The sequence below is a fragment of the Mixophyes fleayi genome, chromosome 10, assembly GCF_038048845.1.
Source record: "Mixophyes fleayi isolate aMixFle1 chromosome 10, aMixFle1.hap1, whole genome shotgun sequence".
NCBI classification, from domain to species: domain Eukaryota; kingdom Metazoa; phylum Chordata; class Amphibia; order Anura; family Limnodynastidae; genus Mixophyes; species Mixophyes fleayi.
Genome location: NC_134411.1, coordinates 28,448,743 through 28,473,825, shown reverse-complemented (window position 1 = coordinate 28,473,825; position 25,083 = coordinate 28,448,743). Strand labels below are relative to the sequence as shown.

Genomic DNA, 25,083 nt, shown 5'->3' with positions numbered 1-25,083 from the left:
GGGAGTTTCCTAACTCAGGTCCTTAAGTACCAACAAAAGGTCATGTTTTTAGCATAGCTTCAATCATTCAGAGATGAGGTAATCTATTTTATTCGGTAAGTCATTATTCCTTCTGTTTCCACAAAACATGTTGTGGGTACTTGAGGGCTGGTGTTGGGCTACATTGAGAATCTGTTCAGTGCTGTCAATTTTAACACGGTCATTTCCAGAGCACACACATTACTGAGAGCGCTTTAGGGTCAGTCCCCGCAAATTTATTAACAATTTAATTAAGACACAAAATTGACTACTGAGTCCGGGTTTGTCAATCTCCACTAATTAAAGGATTCTTCTGCAAGTGTTCTTGCATGCTTCAGGCTCCAAAATCCCTGCTGCCTTCTATATTGAAGAGTAGGGCAGACTCCAGGGGGTAAATGTATGAAACTCAGATTTCTGTAAGTCGACGGAAATCAGCAACTTTACAGGGGACAATTACTAATATTACCTTTGGCCTTGGCACAATTTGTTGTTGTTTATAATTTTTTGTCCAAAAGTACTTTCCATCATAGAACATGGTTATCTAGTCTGCCCGTTTTTATCCCTGAAATCCTCATAACCTGTTTCATCCTTTACTTTTTTTCTGACTTAGGACAGCATTATGTCTACACCAAGCATGTTTAAATCCTCCCACTCTGTTAGCCCCTAATACATCTGTTAGAAGACTCATCCACCTATCTACTACCCTTTTGTTTAATTCATTCTTCCCTAAACCTGCTACCGTCGAGTATAAGTGGATGTCCTCTTGTTCCAATATGCTCAACACTCTACAATACTTTCCCCATGTATTTTTTCCCCCTTGATATATATGAAACGTCTATAATATTCCCCTCTCTCTTTTTTGCTCCAGCACTCTAAATATTGAGGTCCTTTAGTCATTCCTGGTAGGATTTGTTATGTACACCATGCTCCATTTTAGTAGCCCTTGTTTGCACAGTCTCTGTTGATGTCCTACTGAATATTTGGCCTCCAGAATGAAACCCAGTATTCTAGATGTGGTCTCACCAATGACCTATATAGTGGCATGACCACCATTCTCATTACACTACTTTGCTACTTTGTTTTCCTAGTTCAATTTCCTCTTCAGTAGGTGCTCTTTTTTGCCATTAATAATTTTTGAGACCCAAGAGTATAATTTTGCATTTTTTGTCATTGAAATGTAGTTGTCACACTCTTGACCATACCTCTAATTACCTAGTCAATGAATTATTTTAGGCACCTCATCCCCTCCTGCTGTGTCACATAACTTTACATCATCTGTAAAACGGCAGATTTTCCTTTCTATACCAGTAATATTGTCACCAATGATGATAATAAAGAGGGTCCGTGTACAAATCTCTGGAGTTCACCCCTGGTAACCTCTTTCTTTTCTGAATGCATTCCATTTACTACGGCCCTCTGTCCTCTACACTTCAACCAATATTGTATCCAATCTACCACCTTTGAACTTAATCACAAACATTCTAGTTTGTTTATTAGTCTTCCATGTGGGACAATGTCAAAGACTTTAGCAGTGTAGTTTGATCAGCCAGAAAAAAACTTTGGAATGCTCTAGTGTAAAGTGTCTTAAATATTCAGGTTCATTATACATCCTATGTGTTTTGGGATTAAAATGTAAGTATTTTTTTTCTCATGGTTGTTGTTTTTACAAATATTTCATTTTAATTTATAAGCGCTATTATATCTGGGGGCTGTGCTTATTGTAAGTGATATACATATATGCTGTCAATATGCTCAAATCAGTTAAACTTGTAATTTAATTTTTATTTATTACACATTTTGTTTAATATAGTATTTTATTTATGGCATCATAGCTTAAATTAATTTTGCTAATGGATAGCTGCAGTAAGCAGAGGATAATGCAGCACCCTAAAGGGCAAAATATAACAGTACCCCAATATATTTGATACCCCCCCAATTGACTGACAAATTATGAAGCTCCTAATTGGGGATCATAACAGACAATCCATAGGGCAACAGAGCCCAAAGACAGGATTTCTTAACCCATCCCCACATTTTTGCTGATCATTATTATACCCAGGTAAGTACAGCAACTAAGAAATCGAATCCCCCCTTCACTTACCTTTCTATCGCCTATTTCTCAGATTGCACCTACTTCTTTTCTTCTTTTTTCTTTTTTTCTGTTATCTTCCTGTGACACTGGCAGGGTATACCAGTGTGTGTAGTATAGGTGGAAGCAGGGCAGAATCTAGTTATGAGGTGGGTTTTCATAGAGTATTTAAAGATTTAAATGCTGTGGTGGAGTCTGATCAGATAGGAAATTCTATAGGTGGGTAGCGGCATGGGAGGAGTCTTATATGCGGGATTGAGGTGATTATTATAGAGGAGGCAAAGCACAGGTCAGAGAAAGATCTAAGAGAACATAAAGGTAAGTTTAAGTTAGAGATGTAGGAGCATATTCACGTCCATGTTCAACTAAGAGCGCATCTGAATCTATGTCTGTTGTTGAATATGGGTCTAAGTGCGCTCTGTTCTAACAGACAATACACTGCAGGATATGTCCAATACATATGTAGAATATAAAGTCCCAAAAGAACGCACAGAAAACAAAATACTCAATGCCACCTGTTAATAATATAATCATTAATGACACAACTTAAAAACATTTATATCTATTTTTTTTCCATATAATACATTTATTAGGATGTTATGAATGTCTACTGTATATAAAATGCATTTTTACAGTTGCTCCTGATTGCAAACACATGTTCTAGCACGCATACATGACCGTCATCACTAGTAATTGGCACTTACACCTGACCTGTAACTGGTGCAAGTGATACAACAGAAAAAACACATACCTTTGAGATGCCCAAAGCTTGAATCAGATGTTGCAACCTGCACTTGAGCTTGACACACCTTTACTGTACATTGAGTATGTGCATATGCCCCTTTAGCCTGTTTAGAGGAGGACGAGAATGTGCCAGTATTGTGAAACAGGTTGAAGAGGTAAACTAGAGGTGAGCATGCAGTGGGGCAGAGGGTACAAAGACGTTGAGAGGGAATAATGCCAAAGGGGCAAGTTTCAGGTTGAGAGGAAAAGATGAGTGCAGAGACCTCATTCTCTGTTACAGGAAGAATAAACTAAAAGTCATGTGGGTCATGCAGATTCTGGCATCAGGAGATATCCTTTCACATAATCCTATTGAAAGAAATTAACATTTTTACTTAAATTGGGGGTGGGGAGGTTTCTAATTAGTTTGTTTATTTTAGTTTTCGAGGGCCATATCATGTTGTCCCACATAGTAGAAGGTCATAGGTAATATGTAATAGGACCATGTTACATTCAGTAACCTACAATTGTACAGAAAGCCGAACTGCAGTCATTTCTTACTATAGGCACCATGTGCTTAGCATTTATCCAGGACAGGTTCCATACATTTACCCCGGATAGGAACACATCCTGCACATCTATCCCAATAACCATGGTATCTGCAGAACTCACATATATACAACTTATTTTGAATGGGTAGAAAATTGGGTGTTAACCTCTTACTCACTATACATTATGGGCCTAATTTAGAGTTAGGGGTGCTTCCAACTAGAAGATGCAATTTTATACCTTGCCAAAACCATGTTGCGATGCAGGGTGGGTACATATAAAGGGCCTGATTCAAATCCGAACACAACTTGCAAGTAGGTTGCATTTTTAAAATGAGCACGGAACTTGAGTGTAGTTCTGACCATATTCAAATCCAAGCAGATCTCAACATACGTTTCCATTGGAATCTGGCAGTAAGTAGAGTCTGTCTAAATGTTACTTTTTGTATGTAGACACACAGATCAGACTGCTGTATATAAACATGTGTAAGTGCAATAAAAATCATAACGCATAAAAAACAACTCAGTATAATCAATTATAGAAATATTTTTATAAGCAAAAAAAGTTGTAATTTTTTTTACGTTGATTACATAAATAAAGATGCTTTCAATACGTACTGTACATACAATGCATTTTTATAGTCTTTCTTAGTTGCATACACATGTTCTGTGATAGCTAGTGGCACGCATTAAATCTATGCCATGTCATCACTATCAGTTGACACTTACACCTACTCTGTAGCTGGTGCAAATGAAACCAAGAGTACTTACGAGAAACCCAGGTACATTGCCTACGTTCATTCGCCCCTTCCTTTCCCCATTCCACTCCTCAAGTAGTAAGTAGTCATAAGTGTCATTTGCATTCGGACATAAATTGCCTGCAAATTGCGTTTATTGATGTAATGTCCATTTTTGGGCATGCGTATCGCTATTTCATGCAAGATACACTTTGCAAATGGACTTACTTCTGAACATGAATCCAGCCCAAAATGTGCAAAATTGAGGCTGTCCAGTATTTGTGTCCTGTTCGCAAAAGCAGCCAGTATTTACCCTGCATGCAGAAAAACTGGAATTTGCACCCTTTGCAGGTGGAAATTTGACCCATTTAGCTGGATTTGCTCCTAACTCTAAATGAGACTCCTACATAAGCAGCATTTAAGGCTGATATACACTACAGCCCCTCCATGGCATGTACCGTTCATAATTCAGTTTCACTATAATTTAAATACCCTCTTTAAGTAAAATGTTTCATACAGTATGGACCATAGGAATATTTACTGAGAATATCATCCAGCTTACAAAGCGAAAAGTGGAACTGTACAGTTGTTGATATGTATAAAATAAGAGTTACTGAGCAATATATGTAGTGTGCTGTATATACAGAAAAATATTTGATACCAGGAACTACCTCCACCATATAACACAAGAGAAGTTTTACTAGGCAGGTGAACAATAGGAACAGATACCAAGAATTACATCCAGTGCGCAGAACAACAGAAATAGTACAATGCCAGTGACACACATGGTAGAGCTCCTGGGGCTTATATACTGAAGCTGTACTCACAAACAACAAAACCACATTAAAGGATGCAGAAAATCAAAGCAGTCAGTTGTAATAATAATTCCCAAATTCCCCACCCTAGAAACACCCAAACCACACACACAAACACCATAACGTCAAACACAGGCATAGACTCTGCATTCATAAACCTTTTCCGCAGCCATTTCTTGCTTTTTCCATAGTGGTTGTGGATTTGATCTGCTATCAGTTTAGTGGTTTCCATTCTGTAACCCTCCTTGTTTCCCTCACTTCCCTCTTGGGTAGTATCTAGTCACACTTGTCTCATGTAGGCTCTACTTTATCTCTCTGCTTCCTAAGCCTCTTTCTGAATCTCTGCACCCTTTTTCTACTGCATGTATTTTCTGCCTGCTTCATGCATGCATCATCTCTGCCCACCATCTACTCAATGTATTCCCTGCCCTTTCACCTAATGCCTATCACCTTTGTCTCCCACATGTCTCTTCTGCCAACTGCCTCATCTCATTTCTGCCTCCTCTCCTCATGTGGCCCCATGTCATCACTCCCTCTTATATCCCATACTCTTTCATCAGGTATGGTGCTTATGATTCCCTATGTCACTTCTGGATGATCTCCACTATTTCATGTCTGTCTCCAGCCTCTCTCCTCTTGCCTTGTCCACCCATTGCCCCACTATGTCTACCCCATGTCTTTTCGGTGAGCTTTGCATCATCTCTTCCATCTTGACCCTGCCCTATGTCTGTCCTGCTTTATTCCTCCCCTGACCTCAAATCTTCCCAGTGCTCATGTCCTTTCCTTCCCTTACTTGCCTCATCTCTTGTACATCGCCTCTCTACCACATTATTCTATATGTCTTTCCTCCATATTCCACATATATTTCTATTATCTTGTTATCCCCTATGTCTTCTCTGCTCTCTGTTTGCCTCATCTCTCTCCATCTGCTCACTTACTCCTTATTCATCCAATGTGTCTTTCTACCAGTCTCTACTTCCCCACTTGTCTAACTGGTGCAGCCACTGGCCCTTCTAGGTCAATCCTGCAGCCAGCCTGCTGGTCTGGACCAGAGTAGAGTAGCCATTGTCGTTCATAGTGGGTTTCCATAGTCCCTGTTCTCCTGGACACGCTCTGTGATGATGTCAGCATCCTTATCTTTAATCTGGCTGCATAGAGGAATTAGGCATGTTGGGAAGACTACAGTTATACTTGCCTTTTCTCCTGGAATGTCTGGGAGATCAGACCTTGAAGTTGGCAAATATGGCATGCAATGGAAGAGGGTGGGGGCCAAATAAAACAATCACAAGGACCCCCACACTTTGATACAGTGTGATAATAATGCGCTTTCATTGTTGTCCCTTCATTCTAACTGCAATAGCATGGACTGATTTAGTTAATTGCTGCTAAAAGTGTATTTAACACCAATTCTATCCAGGTTATTGAAGCTGGAAAATAAATGGAAAAAGCAGAATGAGACCTTTATCTCACTGTAAAAGAGTCAGGGTGTCAGCTATGCTGCATGTACCTTTTTATTCTATGAACAAGAGATTGATAGTCACATAGAAGTGACAGTGACCTGCAGATACTTGCCAGCTGTGAAGGAGGAGTACGCAGTAGCTATGTCTTTAACAATGAATTGTTATTTTCAACACCACGACTTTATTTACACACACCAAGCAGAGCTGTGCAGATCTCAGATCCTTCGCAGGTCACTTAACCCCACTGTGATAATCTCTCTCTCATTAGGTGGCCAATGACTGTGTCAGCTGCAGTTTGAATGTACAGGTGTTGAAAAACACTGCAATTAAAACAAATCTGAGATTTTCTTTGGCATAAAAGCCTGTAGCAACTGAAATTTCTATGTCGATCCCCCCACAAAGCTTTACACAGGTATTTATAGTTTGGATTAACAGAACTGTGACTCCTCTCACTGATCAGTGGGAGTTTGCTTTAATCCAAATGAACTTGTTCTCTAGGCATCTTATCCCCACCCCATTTGTCCGTTAACAGCACTAAAGGTGAAAATGTTACTTATTAATACATAGGGGTTCCTTATTTTTCTTTCTTCTTCTAATGATGTTTACTGAATGAATGTACAGGTGTGCCTTGAAGCGGAAATAATCTTATTTTCTTCGCCGTACAAATACTTACGCCGAGCAACAAGCACACAATAAATAAAAGAAGCAGTGAAATAGATCATACTTGGCAACTTTTTTTTTACCTCTCCTTGTGTCCTCATGGCCCCCGTTCAGGTGGCCTTTCCTCCTGGGTTCCAGGGTTCCCTCAAAATTTTAGAGTCTCTCGGACATTCTGGGAGAGTATGCAAGAATGAACTAGATTACAATGGGCATGTTAGTTATATTTATCGTATTAGGTCTTTGAAGCGTAATTAGGAATACAGTGCAATAAATGGTTAACTAATGAGCAGCAAAAAATGGCAACAACACAAAGCAAAAGATACCAACTTAAGATTTCTCCGGGGGAGAAGTCGTGTTGTGACATGGGGTAGGGCGTGGTGACATTGTTGCGTCACCATAGCCCCGCCCCAACTATAGAGTGCCAAAATCCACGGCATTGAATGGAGGGGGCGGGGCTTAATGGCACGATGAAGCCCCACCCCCTCCTTTTACTGCTGTGAATTTCGGCAAATGCGAGAGCTTTGCTTACACTTCCGGGAGTCTGTGAGGACTCCCCGAAATTCGAGAATTCCGGGAGAGTAGGCAAGTATGTTCTAAATACTGCAAAAAATGCGCTGATAATTTCTATAAATGTCTCTCAAATAACATCTTCTGCTTGTCCCATGCGAAAATAGCACAAACATCAGTTTTTTGCTAGCAATTATTACTTATATATATATATATTTTGTTGATGTGATGCTGCAAGCCATGCTGATAAGCTCCTCCTCTTTCCCACTAAACCACACCTCTTTTGACGCCAAGTCACAGGATGAGCAGAAAATGAACATTTCATGGACACCCTGTATTATAGGTATGCAAAACATTACTTTGCAATTCAGGTTCCTAAATGCCCCTTATATAGATTATAGTTTTGAAATCTGTCATTTTTATTTTTTTATGGGTTTGTGTATACTTTTACTTTGTAAGATTTTTCTATTTTACTGTATATAGCAGCAATAGCTATCTACATCCTGTATCTAAACATGCATGCCTCTTGATCACCAGGTCTGTGCACAGTATAAACATGTACTTTTCATTCTGTTTGCAGATATACCAGCATTAGCGGAATTTTTACACTAGTCTGAATACTGTGACTCATTTTTTTTTTTTTTTTTTTTTACTTCTGCAGATTACTGCTTCCAGGACGAAAAAAATATGCACAGGCGACATATGTAGTATCACTGAGAGGTGTAAACTTATCCTGCCACTGACATGAGATACAGTTATAAACAGATTGTTTTGTGTTAGGAGATTGAATTTCATGAAACATATATCCACATACACAGCCTTCTTCAAATACTCACAGGTCAATGCATAAAGTTTCCTATACAGCACAATGTTTGAATATTAAAATGTTGTAATATTAGGCTAATTACAGCTGCCAACTCCTATAAATACTCCCCTCAAAATCCTATGCATAATGCTATGTCCTAAATTTAGCAGGCATCCCTACCTTTGTAAAAATGGGTAAATAAGATATGTTGTTGCCAAACTGAAACATTCCTCTCCATTGGTTCCAATTAAAATTTCATATGTGCAGCCTTTAGGTTTGCTAAGGTAGCATTAGCAGAGGTCTGAAAGTATATTTGGTCATAAGGATGTGTGGCCTAGTTTTCTGGTAGTGGAGAAATTCATGATGTGCCACGGTAACAGCACAGGTTTGATTCAGCATGCCATAGGGTATTCAATACATATTAACAATTTTTTAGATCTTCTGTTCCATGTTTTCACCTGGATGGCACTAAACACAGTGGGTTTTATCATTTCTCAGGAATGGGTGCTAGCAGTATATATCACCAACATTTACAGACAATTTCTAGGGACACTTTGGCCTTGATCATAATATCAAGGCCAAATATATATAGGCCAAGTATATATCTATTACAATATATACAGACAAAGGACACATCACTTACCCAACATGACCTGACCACTGGACATGATCATAATACAATTCTATTACACTCTATACAGACATAGGAAACTACACCCCCAACATGACCTGACCACTGGACATGATCATAATACAATTCTATTACACTCTATACAGACATAGGACACTACACCCCCCAACATGACCTGACCACTGGACATGATCATAATACATTTCTATTACACTCTATAGAGTCATAGGAAACTACACCCCCAACATGACCTGACCACTGGACATGATCATAATACATTTCTATTACACTCTATAGAGTCATAGGAAACTATACCCCCAACATGACCTGACCACTGGACATGATCATAACACAACTCTATTAAACTCTATACAGACAGAGGACAGCACACCCCCAACATGACCTGACCACTGGACATGATCATAATACAATTCTATTAAACTCTATACAGACATAGGACACTACACCCCCCAACATGACCTGACCACTGGACATGATCATAATACATTTCTATTACACTCTATAGAGTCATAGGAAACTACACCTCCAACATGACCTGACCACTGGACATGATCATAATATCTTTTCAGTACACTCTATACAGACATGTACCACTCCTCCCTTCCCACCATTAGGATCTGACAACTGGACATGCCAGCAATTGAAATAGTACCGGGTTACTTGTTTAATATTTAAAACTAGGTACATTGTCAAGGTATAGAAAACCCAGGGCTAAATTTTCAATAACTGGTAAGTAGGAACAGTTGGCAGGTAATATACACAATTAATAGCTTTCACAATATATAGACAATGTATGCCAATATTGCCTAAAAGCTGAGAATGACAGTGTGGATTTTGGTAATGAGCCAAGCAAAATGACAGCAGAGACAGGGTGTCCTGGGACGTGTGGGAGACACATATCTCTGGGCTAGTGTCATTTTTATTATTTGGACCTCCATGAAAGTATCATGTTCATCACATAGGTCAGTGACATCAATCCAGAAGCTACAGCAGACTTTCCTGCCCATGAAACTGCCAGCAACATCTCACTACTGATAACAATTACCCTCTTTCCCCCCACCCCTATCAGGATCCCACTCACCTACCTAAAGGTTGCATATTTTTGATGAATCCATGGATGACATAAATCTTTAGAACACTTTAAACTCATTTCAGACCATTGCAGAACTTTGAAATTAAAGATATGTTCTCAGTTTAACTCGCTTTATGGAAAATAATATCTATATCTAGCTCGAAGGATTGCCACTTTTTAAAAAGAGCTGCCACCTGTTACACTGTGCAGAGCCAGTGGGATATGTAAGTGGAAGTGCTTATTAGTTTGTATTAGTGTCTAACCCCCTGCTTAGAAATAGATACACCATGATAATCCTATCCATATAATTTCTGCAGTCAGTCCGAGCACATCTATGTAGCGTATAGTTTACTGCATACATTACATTGGTGTCAGCTGCTATGTGTTCTAAATATCCAAAGTTCTGTATGCAGGGACATTACTTCATAAGTACCCAATCACATACATATAACATTCATAATGCATACCTTACATATTCATAAGTATGAGTACCAGAATTTATCCAATCAGAATTGTTATCAAAAAGAATAATTCACCACTAGCATCAGGGGCCAGATGGCAAATTTTAGCCCAGAGGCTCAGCAGTCTATTAGGAACGTTTTTAAAAAAAATGCAGGTAACCCAGTGCCCACTAAGGGAGCAGCCCAGGGGCAGATGCCCCCCTGCCATCCTGCTCAACCAGCCCCTAACTAGCATTGCTGATTGGTTAGAGCATGGATGAGTTTATGAAAGATGGATAGTGGGATAGTGGAACGGTTTGTTGTTGTTCTCTCTTGAAAGTTCTCTTTCAATGGAGATTCAGCATTTCGGCTGCTTAGATGTGAGGATATGTAACACAGACAGAGAGAAGTGTTACTGCCACACCTGAGGTCACCAGTGCACTTTGAAATAGGTGATTGCATAAACAAGAATGTGGTGATTGTTCTCCCTGGTCACTTGTCTGCTTCTTCGTGAACTCACTGCATAAAGAGCTTGGCCACACTGCGACCAGGAGTGAAAGGAGGGAAAATAGGCCTGGGAGCAGGGGGCGAGGTGACAACTTTGAATTGTTGGCTGAGCAGAAGTTCTCCTTTTTGCTCATTTTAGTAATTAATCTTCATACACACACAGTGTTCCATAGTAACTTCTTATACACATGGTATTGAATTAGAGTTACTGGTATTTATTTCCCTTAAGAGTAAATTATTCTGTGAAAATATGTAGAGAAGAACCTGACCTCCCATCCATCCATCCATCCATCAATCCATCCATCATACAGTGCAATAAAGAGTATGGAAACAGAACCTAGTTTTTTATGCATAGTGCTGAGAGCAGTGTGAGGCTAATTAAATCTCCTTTAGTGTGATCTATTATTATTATTATTATTATTAATTTTTATTTATAGGGCGCCACAAAGTATCCGTAGCGCCGTACAAGGACAAACAATGGCACAGTACAAGGTGAAACAGCACAGTACAAGTAACAGTAAGCACTATAACTCTGGGGGCTCAGGCACAGCATGAAAGAGAGGGAGGGAGGGGAAAAGTGAGTACAGGCAGGTAACTATGGCCCAAGAGGGTGGGCACGGATGACAGGTTGAGAGTCACTGAGGGGAGCGGAGAGAAGCGAGAGGAGACAGAGGGCAGAGGGACTGAGAGGAGGTGAGCTGAGTAGCTGGAGAGCGCAGTTAAAAGTGATGGAAACAGAAGGTAGGAGAGCCCTGCTCAAAGGAGCGAACAATCTAAAGGGAGGGGAAGACAGACAGACACATGGATGAGACGGAGAGACGGGAGGAAGGGGGAGAAGGGAAGAAGGGATGAGAAAGAGAGGTAGCCGACCGGTGAGAGTTTAGGCATGAGACTGGAAGCCTTTAAGGAAAAGGTGGGTTTTTAATGGTCGTTTGAAAGAGGACAGATTAGGGGAAGTTCTGATGGAGCGGGGGAGCTTGTTCCAATTGAGGGGAGCGGCTCGGCAGAAGTCTTGGATACGTGCGTGAGAGGAGGTAATCAGAGGGGAAGAGAGGCGACGATCGTTGGACGATCGCAGTGAGCGGGAGGGAGTGTGAATAGTGATAAGGTTAGAGATGTAGGGAGCAGTGGAGTTGGCGAGGGCCTTGTAAGTCAGAGTGAGGAGCTTGAAAAGGATTCTGTAGGGGAAGGGGAGCCAGTGAAGGGCTTGGTAGAGTGGGGATACAGAGGTGGAACGGCGAGAGAGGAAAATAAGCCTAGTAGCGGCGTTAAGTACAGATCTAAGGGGAGCGAGATGAGAGAGGGGGAGGCCGATAAGGAGAAGGTTGCAGTAGTCCAAGCGGGAGATAATCAGAGAGTGGACGAGAGATTTGGTGGCATCCTGGGAGAGGAAGGGCCGAATGCGGGCAATGTTGCGAAGCTGGAAACGGCAGGATTTGGCGAGAGAGTGAATGTGAGGGGCAAAGGAGAGAGAGGAGTCGAGGATGACACCTAGGCAGCGGAGTTGGGGAACAGGGGAGATAGATGAGTTGTCAACAGTGATGGAGAGGTCAGAGGGGAAGGAGGTACGAGAGGGAGGAAAGACAATGAGTTCAGTTTTAGCAAGATTGAGTTTAAGAAATCTAGAGGACATCCAGGAGGAGATGGCAGAGAGGCATTCGGATACCCTGGAAAGAAGGGAGGGAGAGAGATCAGGAGAGGAAAGGTAGAGTTGAGTGTCATCAGCATAAAGGTGGTACTTGAGGCCGAAGGAGCTGATGAGTGCACCCAGAGAAGAGGTGTATAGTGAGAATAGTAAGGGTCCAAGGACAGAGCCCTGAGGGACCCCGACTGGAAGGGAGGAAGAAGGGGAGAGAGAATCAGAGGTGGAAACAGAGAAGGAACGGTCGGCAAGGTAAAGAGGTGAACCAGGAGAGGACGGTACCGGTTGTAAGTTGAGCTATTTTGATGTTACTACTGGCAATAATTATACACGCTCTGTAATCTATGCCTATGACTCCAGGGAGTGAACGGGGCGAGGAATGGGTGCTTTCCCGTAGTCTCTGTACAGTAAGGGTGTGCCAAACTCAAGCGCACGCAGCCACATCCGAATCCAGCTCTGAGCATCTCAAAGTTACTTGTTTTTCTACCGTATCTCTTGCTCCAGCTACAGGACCAGTGATGACAGTATGTATTTATGCTATAACATGTGTTTGCAATCAGGAGCAACTGATACATTGTTTTTATGTTCAGTAGACATTAAAAACATCCTAATAAATGTATTTCGTGGGGGGAATATATATAATAAAAAACTATTTATAATGCCTATATTAATAACAAGTGACAATAATTATTATTATTATTTATTTATAATGAAAAAAAAATTCTGTGCGTTCTTTTGCGAATTTATAATGCACATAGGTATGTATCCTACAGCTTCTTGCGTAGTAGAGCACAGCAGACCTACACCCAAATTCATCAGCGGGCATATCTTCAGATCCATTCTGTATCACTCCCCCAGACCTCTCCTCTTCTGTACTATCTCATGTAACCAACTGTCTTTCTGTTATCTCCACATGAATGTCCCAACGCTACCTAATGCTCAACATATCCTAAACAGAGCTTATTATCTTCCCTCCTGCCAGAATCACCACCTCCCCTCAAATCTCCCTCATTGGCAATAACACCACAATTTCCTCATCTCCCAAGCCCGCTGCCTTGGTGTCACACTTGACTCTGTCCTCTGCTTTATTCCTCACATCCAGACTCTGTCTCAGTCCTGTCAATTCCACCTTAAAAACATAGCTAGAATGCACCCTTTTCTTACTCAACATGCTACCAAAACTCTTATCCATTTTCTCATCATCTCCTGTCTTGACTACTGCAACCTCCTGCTATCTGGCATTCCCGACACCATTATATTCACATTTCAATCCATCCTAAATGCTGCTGCAAGACTAATTTTTCTCTCTCACCGCTCCACATCTGCTGCACCACTTTGCAAATCCCTACACTGGCTCCCTGTGTCCTCCAGAATCCAATTCAAATTACTCACCCTTACCTACAAAGCACTCAACGACACCACCCCTTCATACATCTCAAATCTCATATCAAAATACTCTCCCTCCTGCCCTCTTAGATCTACCTCTGACCTGCGCCTTGTCGCATCTCTGGTAACCACCTCTCACTCTCTCCTACAAGACTTCTCCCGTGCTGCTCCCCGCTTATGGAATTCCCTACCAGGCCCAATCAGGCTTTCTCAAAGCCTTCAAATCTTTAGACGTTCTCTAAAAACCCATCTCTTTTTTTAAAGCTTACCTTATCCCTGATGATACTATTCACACTAATACACCCTCACAGCTGTCCCAATCTCCATTCTAAGCCACACTCGCTCCTCTTGTTTCAGCTGTGCCCTCTTCCACTTAGAATGTAAGCCTTTTAATGAGCAGGGTCCTCCATACCCTTTGTTTTCATGTCTGTATTTATTTTGTCTGCCTTGTATGTACTTGTTTTATGTATGTTCGTGTTTTATGTATGTCCTGTTTTCCCTACTGTATGGAGCTGCGGAGCACTGTGGTGCCTTACAAATCTACAATAATAATAATAATTCATTATTGAATTAGGGAGTGCACAGAGCTGATTGAAGTGCGTTTTTAAACACTGCAAGTTGCGTTGAGTATGCATGCCTTGATGAATCGGGCCCACTGTGTTTTACATGGTATATATTAAAGTGATGTGTACAGTTGAATACTGTGTTGTTTTGTGCCATGGCGTGGATCCTTACAAGTGGAACATCAGACCCTCCCGTATTGTATATGGTACCAAGGCAGATACTTTGAATGAACTGCCTGTATGCAAGTGGTAAAATGGTCAATAAATAGCATGAGCTAATATGGTTTTTTGTATAATATTCTGAATAATGTCTTCATGGTGACTGCAGTCTCAGAGACAGGTGGCCAAACTATATATTTTTTATCCCTTGAAAGAAAGGAACACAGGATCCTCAGTGCAGCTGTGAAGTTATAATACCTGCATTTTATGCTGTAAGAGCAAAACAAGCGAAATTTGCAGTCTATAGTACCGAGTTCTGCTAATGATACTTTCTATCAGCTGTTCCATCTAAAATATATCTTTGTCTTCACTGACTAGAAACAGCACTTGAACGTGCTCTGTGTTGCATGGTTCAAAAAACCCATAAAAAAAGGATATACTATAATGTAATGTTGCACCAATGGAAATTCAAGAGACAGAAAGGAAGTCGTTATAGAAAATTAGAGGGCAAATTGCAGTTTTGCTGGAAGTATTTATTGACATTCCGTGTAACAGGACGCAGTGACTTCACTATCGTTCCCATGCTTGCTGTCTTCCTTTCCATTAACTCTTACATGACTAGTTTGATGTCTACAGGCTTCAGTTAAGAACAAATAGGAGCCCTCCCCTCTAACACGATGTAAATCCACTCCTTTATCGACAATTCTTGCAATGTCTTGAAAAAAAATCCAGGATTTAGCTTTAAATAAAATGTTCATGCCTGTGTTTACCACAGACGTAACAAGACCCTCATGGAGGCTCTTAGAGGAAATTTGACTCACAGCAGAAACCCGTAATGAGGGTCACATGGCAGAGTTTGCTGATCAATGTGGGATTATTTCTTGATAGTAAATGAGATAATAGTTTTCCTACTTAACCAAGATGCTTTTCATTATAATATATTTTACATTTAAGCTTGTAAGTTTTTATTGCAAACATGGCTTTTTAGTAGCCCGGAATAACAGCTATGTTTGTGATTGTACGCCTCAACAATATCATATTATATTTATGTGCCGTCTTTATGTGAAAAATAAATATATGGCAGTGAAGAGCAGCTATGTGGGGAATTCATTTTCTGAGCGGTATTAATATTGGAGGCCTCGGACACTGGGGAGATCTATCCAATTGTAGCATGATATGTTTGTATCCTGCTATAGCTCTTCCCTGATAAAAGAAAAAAATAAGGCGGATAACTACTTTGGACTGATAGTTTTTCTCGAATGTATATTCTTTCTGATTGTCCCTGTTTGGTGTGCCTTACAGAAGTATAAATAACAGATGGATCAGAATGTAATAATGTTTTAAGCGGATTAATAATGTCACATGTCTGGCAGACACCTTGTGTAAATTCCAGTTTTCACATCGGATAGAATGATAAACACTGTTCTTGCCCCAATATTTTAAATGATCCCACTTAATTAATATTAATAAATATATATATTTTTTTTTGTAATACTTGCCCTCCTGTTCAACCCTTAACTCAAAACTCCGAGGTCTAATGTTAGTAACTTACAGGAAACCCCTTTTGCAGCTGCTTATTAGCAAAGTAGGGCCATAAAGCAATAAACAGACACAGTCACCTAATGGAATGTGAGGTAGACTGAACGACAGTCCAGCTAGTGGTGGTTATAACGTCATTATCAGATAGGAAAAGGGATATTGAGGAATCGATACAATGACAGCACTTAAATTGTACCTTTTGTCTGCACACAGTGGAGGTGGCCATTTTGTTGGCTGAGCCAATATTTATGAGAGATCCACCTAGAAATTTGTGAGAAACTAGTAACATCACTGAGGCATGAACACCTCATGCCTCAATGATGCCACTAATTCCAAGTGGAGCATTGGTTCAGCTCAAACAAAATAGCTGCATCCACATTCAACACAGGTACACTGTTATCGGCTGCCGGTTCTGAACAATGGTCTTTCATCTGGATGAATGCAGACTACAGTCACATTCAAATGCATTTGTTAGGATAGACACTGGCTAGTGCAAACAGTAACTGGCCAATGTCAATTAATGGATATGCCATGTCGTGAAACAACAGAATAAATTATCAAGTATCCCTGTACCTAGCAGGGACCACTGAAATAAACAGCCAGAACTGTGAGGTAATCCAGAAAAATGCTCTACAAAGTCTAACAGCTGTCCGAGTTCTCAGGCACAGGGTCCTTGTTGGTCCGTAGAGCGTTATATGTTAGGAAAATGGTTCTTCATGGTTCGGGCCTCTTCAATGCTCTCTCCTCTGTCGCCCATTGTTTTTTTGTGGTTTGAGAATACTTTCTCTATACTTTGTGTTTGTGTGAAATAGCTTCACCACATCATGGTCTTTGTTGTCCAGTACTCTTGGTAAGAAAAGGGAGGACTTTTGAGTTCTCCGTGTCTTAAAGCCTCTCCTAGGTCGCCCCTTGCCATTGATGGATAAATACCAGAGTCTTTCCGCACTGGCCTTGTGTTTTGTTCCAGCCCCATTCGGAACTGTCCTATGTAAACGGGAAGCGTATGTATTATAACCGAGTTCATGAATCCTCTCCACGAACTCACATTCAGGGTTGTAGCTTTCCTAAAAAAAAAAGAAAAACAAAACATATTAATCCTACATCTATTACACTAAATATTTGTATTTTTTAATACATCTAAAAAATAAGTGTACATAGATATTAATCTGGGTTTCATTCACATGTAAAGATTTGTAAATAGTAATCTTAGTCCTGTTTCTGAACCTGAAGCAAAATATGAAGGCCATGTGTTGTGTTTAGGGGCTGAGGGGCAGGGGGGGTGTCTGCCCCCTGGGCTGGTCCAATAATGGGCTACATTGGGTCATTGGGCCACCTGCCCAATGGTCCAAGGCCATTTTTTATTTTTTTTAAATGTTCCTATTAGGCTGCTATGTCAAGTCTTGCTCCCCGGGCTAAAATTTACCAGCCTTCCCCTGGTTGTATTTGTTATTGCATGTCATGTGTACATGCCATATATGCAGAGCCAAAAAAGGCTACAGGTTTCCTGTCCTCCGTGTTCCTGAAACACACCTGCCTTAGGTCATTTCAATGTAATCTGAAGTCATAGGTACAAAACCCGCACTTCATTGCTGTATTCTACAAACATCTTATGATGCATTGCACAAGTCTTCCCATTCTTAACTCTGGGGTATCGGAATATACCATAGTGATATCACACTTGGGGGTTTTGTAAATCACATTCCAGCAAGAGGTGGTTAAAACAATGGCATTTTTTAGTGCAATTTAAGACGTTCCATTGTTTTGCTGTTTAGAAAGCTGGGGGCACTAATGCAAGTGGGAAACCTCGGTGTGTGTATCCATGTGTGATGGATGAGGAGTGGTTGTTTCTATACTGATCCTAGTGCCTTCTTCTCCGTATAGAAAGCTGTAGCTGCTCTAACTATGTACGACCTAAGGCATTACAAACAGATAGGATACAGAATCCTGATTTTATCAACATCTCTTGTTACCTTAATTTTATAAGAGATAAGGTAACTAAACGAACTTGTCTGTCGCAGTTTGAGTAATGTCTATATTTTACAATGGATTTCTATACATTTCATGACTTCTCTTCACTTGTGTAATCTATAAGTGAGGTTTTTTTTATTATTAGAGTGAAGCAAAGACAGCTTTCCCATAATTTGCTTCACACAGAGGTTGTTGCAGATCCCATCAACATGACAATCACCTGCTCTACCCATTACACAAGCATGGAAGTCCTATACTGATAGGCCCCCAATTCTTTTCATTGCAGCACTTGTAACCCAAAATTGGGTCCAGTGCAATAACTCAGACTGTATGTAACAGCTAATTAACATGAAGATAATATAAATTATTAACAATAATGTATGACAATATCAAAGTTACACTGGCACAAGGCATAAGAAATCTAAAGGCATATGGTTTCTCTGACCTGCCCCAAATGCGGAATAGTGAATTAAACAACAGTGAAAATTACTCAATGGTGACTGACATGAACTGGAATCACTCAAGTGGGTCCCAGAATCTGATTTTGGGGATGTCTGACCGTAGGATATACAATAAATTCTTGATTCACCTCTATTCTGGTTTCAAAAAAATTATATTTAAGGTCTCTTGTTAAACAAAAAAGTTAAATTTACACATTATTGCCATAAAGTGCTTAATATATTTAGAATTGGAATAACGAGAAAATGTGGATACTATAACAGCTTTGGGTTTGCTAGATTAATGGCTTGAACCTGCTTATATATCATGTATAGATGTTAATTAAGTCATTTTTGTAAACTAGGTACCCTACACAGGTATTATTGCACACATGATATACCATGATATACTGTAGATTGATATACGTAGGAAGTCCTTTCAGGCTTAAGCAACAAGGGCAGTGTTTGTAAAGAGTATTGGTGCTCATGTGGCATTCATTCTGTAATTTCCTTGATTACAATTGGCCTGTTAAAGGAAATATTATTGCCATTTTTCTTTGATTTGAAAACTGGTTGCAGAGCCTAATGATGATTGCTGGCCTATCTGCCACTTGTTGACTGTGTTTGATCAATGCTGGTTGGCTTTTGTCTGTTGGATACTGGGATTATCATGTCTTCAGGTGGGAGGTCTTGAATTTATATGTTATTTTTTTCATCTTCATTTAAAGGCCTCTATTTATCAAAATAGCAGTAGAGAATCGTCTATCGCCCGATTTAACAAGCAAAGGTCACCGGGCAGCTGAGCTGTGCTCTGCTCCGCAGCGATACTGACGTGCAGCGATAACAGGAGTCTTACTGCTCGCCAGGCTGTTGTCAGTCTCCGCGAGCATGAGACGGCTTCTCCGGACTTGAGCTTCTAGTTCCAGATTTATTCAATATAGAATAATAAGTTGTTATAAAAAATTAAAAAAATAGAAAAAAAATAAAAGAAAACATCTTTATTTGAATATTACAGTTTTTTTCTTGTTCTGTCCCCCAAATATCACCATCCTGATGTCCATAGTTATAGGAGGATAGTGGCGGTACTTGTGCCGCAACTGTCCATGTTAAATAGGTGAAAGCTATCATCCCAGGGAGAGCTTCTTAAATAGGGAAAAGCCCTAAATCTAGCGAAAGCTTCATATATCGAGATAGACAATTGTCATGTTACATCTACATCAATACAGTGATGTGTAACACACTTTTAACAACCTGAAACATGTGACCTCATGGGAACTGGCACAATATACTGATAAAATACATTGAATTTCTTGCAAAATGTAACAACACACGTGCCTTTGGCCGTTTCCTATTTAAAGATTAATAAGACATGTTATTCAGGGACTTATTTTTTCTCATCCATTTTCAACTAATCCCAGTCACTATTAATAACAATGGAGTAACATTCGGAAAGCTGGATTAACGTACAATCATTACATAACATCTACCTCCCTAGAGTTCCAGGGACACAGCGCCGATGAGGAAATGTAATTGCGGCACAGTTTGATGTCTTTGTCTCATAGTTGAAAGGGAAGTGTTAAATAAATAAAAAAAAATGTTTTTCTTGTTTTTCTTTAAATTGTGTTTGGGTATTTTGCAGCTCGCAATGACTGCAAAATAAACTACACACGTTATTGCCTAAGGAAGTTCTGTCATGTGTAATGCATCAGTTTGTTTGCGGATTTTCTTGGATTACTGTGGCTATTTTGAGCCAATCTGAAGCTTCCTTCTACCAGTGTGAAGTAAAACAAACACATGCTGATGCAGGCATAGCTACTGTTGCAAAAGTAAAGATTTTGGTTCCTGGGATTTAACTTCTAGGAGTAAAAAGGTGTTTGTGCATTTCAGAGTACTCACTGAGGCGTAAAGTCTCCCTCTTTTGTTCATAGCCAGGTATCTTCCAGAGAACAATCCTTTGATGGCGACAATTCCCACATCCACAGCAGTGATTTCTAAAATACCTTGAAATAAACAAAACATATTATGTAATCCTTTCTGCCCAAGCATAACCTCCTGCAAGTTCCCATGTATGTAATTCTCTTTATCCCCTGTCATTGATGGGAATACAAATGTGTGTGTGTGTGTGTATATATATATATATATATATATATATCTATATCTATATCCAAATTGTCAGAGATTATTTATGTAATAGAAACGAACAAAGTATGTGCTGTACCGTGGTATATTTCCAATATGGGTTTATCTTTCATATGCTACATTTACCATACACTAATTAAGTTTAAATGTGTCACTTTAATGAACGTTTAAGTGCATTGTAGCTAAACTCACGTACTGAAATCTATCGGAGTCGTTTGTTATGGATATTCCAGTGTAATTCTTTCACGTGTACCCATAAGACTCTCATCTCATCTATTTTGGATGACCATTCATTCTATTGTCCATATCACCATGAGAGATGTCTTTAAAAGCTTTTCGTAAGACAAGTTCCCTTTTAGGAAATAGTGGTTTTCCTTACTCCTCCCAGAGCCTTTGAGGTTTTCTAATCTCTGTTTGCCATCAAAAAGAAGAGTATAAACGTTTTAAAAGTTTTTTTGGGGGGAGATTAGAAAAACAAATGTCAGATTTTGCAAAGTATTAGTGGCACACTTAGATAGATGGGCAAAGGAGGCAGATTTAATCTTGAAAATCCCAAATGTTAGGATAATGCATTACAAGAAATAGGCGGCACAGTTAATTTGTTTTATTGAGTATAAGAAGCTTTAGCCAGAACCTGGACGTATTCAGTGCCAGAGGGTCTTGTACATTGTTGCAAGGCCTCCTAGGGGGATCACCTTGTAATTTGTTACAGGGGCTGATTCATCATGTTGCTGAAGCTATTTAAAAAGCATGCTCGAATGTGGAGAATCGATTGGTGTGGGATATCCAACCTTCCCAAGCTGAGCGGGCTCTAGTTTTATGGATTAACTCTACGGTTTCTAAGTATTTCCTTACATTAGCGCGTTGCGTCATTTCTGGGCACCACTGCATAGCATAGTGTAATCTTATAAGAAGGAGAATAATACGTTTTTAGAGGTATTCAGTCTACTCTGCAATGTAATGTAAAAACAGCAATCTCGTGCAGCCGGTTACATAATTGTTTTAGATGATATGCTGTATATCCCATGCATCAAGCTTGATCATATTTAATTGTCAGTCATGATTTTGTTTTTCATATTAGCATCTAAAATTCTTTCAGTTATATGTTCCTGTGATTAAATAGTTTACAGATGAGATTAGTATTCTATACATGACATTCGTATTTTTATTAAACACTTGACTTCTAAGCTATTAGGACAATGTAATTTAATAAGATATCAATAAAATGCACAGTATGCTATTTGTTATACACACTTAATTCTATGGTGTTCGCATTCTTTGGGAGCATCAGTAAAGGATGAACCACAATTCAAATCACTAGCTTGATAAACGGAAGCTCTGACATGCCAAAGGTGAATTGAATAATTCTTCCCCACAGTCTTGCAATTGCTAAAATTGAAGTTACTTAATTAGATCTCAAGCTTGCAGGATCTGATATGTACCTGCAGCCATGTGACCAGATATAGAGAGACGTTAAAGAGTGTATTTAATGTCCCCAGTGGGATGTGACAACTCAGGGTGAGTGCAGAGAATTTGTCCAGCCTTTCAGCAGTTTGACACGAAGCTTTCAGGAGAACAAAACTCTGCAAATGTGGTAACAGCATGCAGGACATAGCTATTGTCCAGGAGGACTGTCTTTTTTTTTTTCTTGAAAACACAGCTTATCTGCTCTTAAACAAATGAAGCGTTGGAGGAACCAACTGAGAGATGAAGGTACATTCTTACCCTCCAGGTTTATTCAGAGAAAAGCACAGTGAGAGAGACATAATGCATTACCAGCTCAAAGTCACATCTCATTCATTCCTACATCTTACGGACGAAATAAGAGACAACATGAAAAAGGGACTCTAAAATGTCTTTCTATTAATAAAGAAAATATATGTGTTTCTTTGTCTAGCCTGCCTAAGTCTGAAGGCAAACAAGCAACATAGTGGCACGTTCAGTATTTTAAACACAGCGTTGCTAGATCTTCAGGTATAACTAAGTGGTGACACTGTATGACGTACAGATAAAGTAGATGTAAAGTGATAAAAATATAAACACGTGAAGGAAGAATTGGCAATATAGTGTTATTATGGTCTACCTGTTGTTTTAACTTTAAATGTATTTATGTTCAGCAGTAAACTCTAATTGAAGATTTAATAAGAGAGTGAAATAAAGTGTGCTACACAGCATAAGGTTCTGTATTCAAGTGCTGTGTCAGTGTTTTGTTTAAGCACTGTGAGTCATAAATTATTCAGAGAATATCAATAAATATATATATATATATATATATATATATATATATATGTAAATTAAACATAAAACAAACTACAGATCTGGAAGAAGTATACATACAAACAGGTCCATAAAGGCACTTACTGAAGATGCTGTTTTTCTCCAGTGTTCCGTTGATTTTGCCATTCAGATGGATCTGAAGGTGATACTTAGTAGCGCAATATAGCTTTCGGTGTCGGGGTGCTCCTCCGAGATGTTCATAGACCCCACCACGTCCCCCAGCATCTCTTCTTAGCCTGGGGTCACACAGTTTGCCTCTGGTACAAGGCACGTTAGCAGTGCTGGACAAACCCTTAGCCCAGGATACCTGCCGACCAAGATCGAAAACACTGAGCAACAAGATCCAAATTATAACCATTGTGGCATGGCCGAAATACTGAAGGCTGGAAGGCAGGAAGCAAATGTCACAAGGGGTCCCATTAAAGAAGTCTTGTTAGCAGCTCTCTAAGTGGCAAGTCACACTGCTCTGATGCATAAAACATTGGAAGCGTTATCTGACCTTTTATCTGTCTTGTCTTGATCTTCTAAATAAATAGATGTCAATGAAGGCCACAGGTTCATGGATTAGTAGCAGTGCTCAGAGTTAAACCATCTCCCAACGTGCAAGAATGAGATCGCTTCTGAATTTTATGAGTTTACAAGGAATAGTGGTGCTCAACAGCACTGACATAAAAGCCCCCCCTCCCCTTGCAACAATAGACAGATCCCCAACCAATTGATACAAAGGAGGCAGGCAAGGTATCAGTCTTGTGTGAACTAAAAGTGCAGGCTGGATAAAATTACACAGCACTACTTACAGTGGCTCAGTGCAAAGAAAAAAAAAAAAAAAAGAAGACCGAAAGAAAAGCCACATCACAAAGAGTCAGCAGCAATCAGAAGATAGGGGTTGTGCCCAGCTCTGGCATTTGAAAGATCCCAAAAAAAAAAGAACAGTTATACATATGAAAATTATACATTGAGGATTTTAAGAGAATGGTCCCTGGGGTCTGTTACTGCTCCTATCAATCCTCAAATCACAATACGTGACAGCCAGGGATGACTGATGCTGGAAAGACACAATCTGGAGAAATCACTTTTTTAAAAATGCAGATTTGAAAAGCGCATATGAAAAGGAGGCAGACGTGGGTTCTTGGAGATGCTGTGTTTCTTATTTAACTGAAATTGAAAGGCAATTTGTGTAAATTGTAAAGAAACTTTCCTTTAGGTCAATTTGTTAGTATCACTTAGACATAATGAGCTTTCACTGGATAGAGAAAACCCAGTGTTCATTCATTACTTGAAAAAGGATCTAGACTAATAATGTATATTCCCCTAAGAGAAATGATAGGGTATATCAGACTGCAATGCAGATACTTCACAATTGATTTTTGCACTAGTTCCTGTATCACTGAATAATGTAACAAGACCTGTATATTGATTTATACAATGATAATGATGATGATAATAATACAAATATAATAATGTATTAGCATTGTTTTAATTAGGATGTAAAGAACATAATGAACTATAATTAAAATATTCTGAAGCTCAGAGTTGGTGCAGAATGGAAAATGCTTTGTGCGCTTATAGGAAGCAAAGACATACTTGCCCACTCTCCCGGAATTTCCGGGAGATTCACAGACTCCCAAAAGAGCAGGCCATCCTCACGCCTTCACTAGGAAGTGGGCAGGATGGGAGCCTCCATGATGTGATTCTTGGTGATGCATTTGTGTCTCGGCATCACAGGAGTGGGGCCAAAATGATGCGAATTGCCGCGCCACGTCCCCCGATGTCCTCACACCCCACCTCTCCTCTGCTATCTCCCAGAAGGGAAAACTATAAAGTTGGTAGGTATGAGCAGAGAATAACCCTAAAAGTGCGTTCTCTCCATTCCTTTATCTACCTTGAGTAATTTTGCTCTACAAATTGAAACTTCAATTTTACACTGCTTTTCAAAACTA

The 25,083-nt window shown here is 39.7% G+C and overlaps 1 protein-coding gene and 1 long non-coding RNA gene across 3 annotated transcripts in view; one reads left to right on the top strand and one right to left on the bottom strand.

Annotated features, from left to right (window-relative positions):
* LOC142103911 (uncharacterized) overlaps nt 1-25,083 on the top strand; it is a 280,023-nt gene that overhangs the window by 107,452 nt on the left and 147,488 nt on the right. The gene's annotated exons all lie outside the window — the stretch shown is intronic.
* FGF3 (fibroblast growth factor 3) lies at nt 15,331-23,648 on the bottom strand. Its single transcript, XM_075187493.1, has 3 exons — nt 23,228-23,648; nt 20,624-20,727; nt 15,331-17,386 (listed from the first exon to the last, which is right to left on the bottom strand). The coding sequence occupies exons 1-3, from the start codon at nt 23,499-23,501 to the stop codon at nt 17,054-17,056; spliced, it is 711 nt and encodes a 236-aa protein (XP_075043594.1). The 5' UTR covers nt 23,502-23,648; the 3' UTR covers nt 15,331-17,053.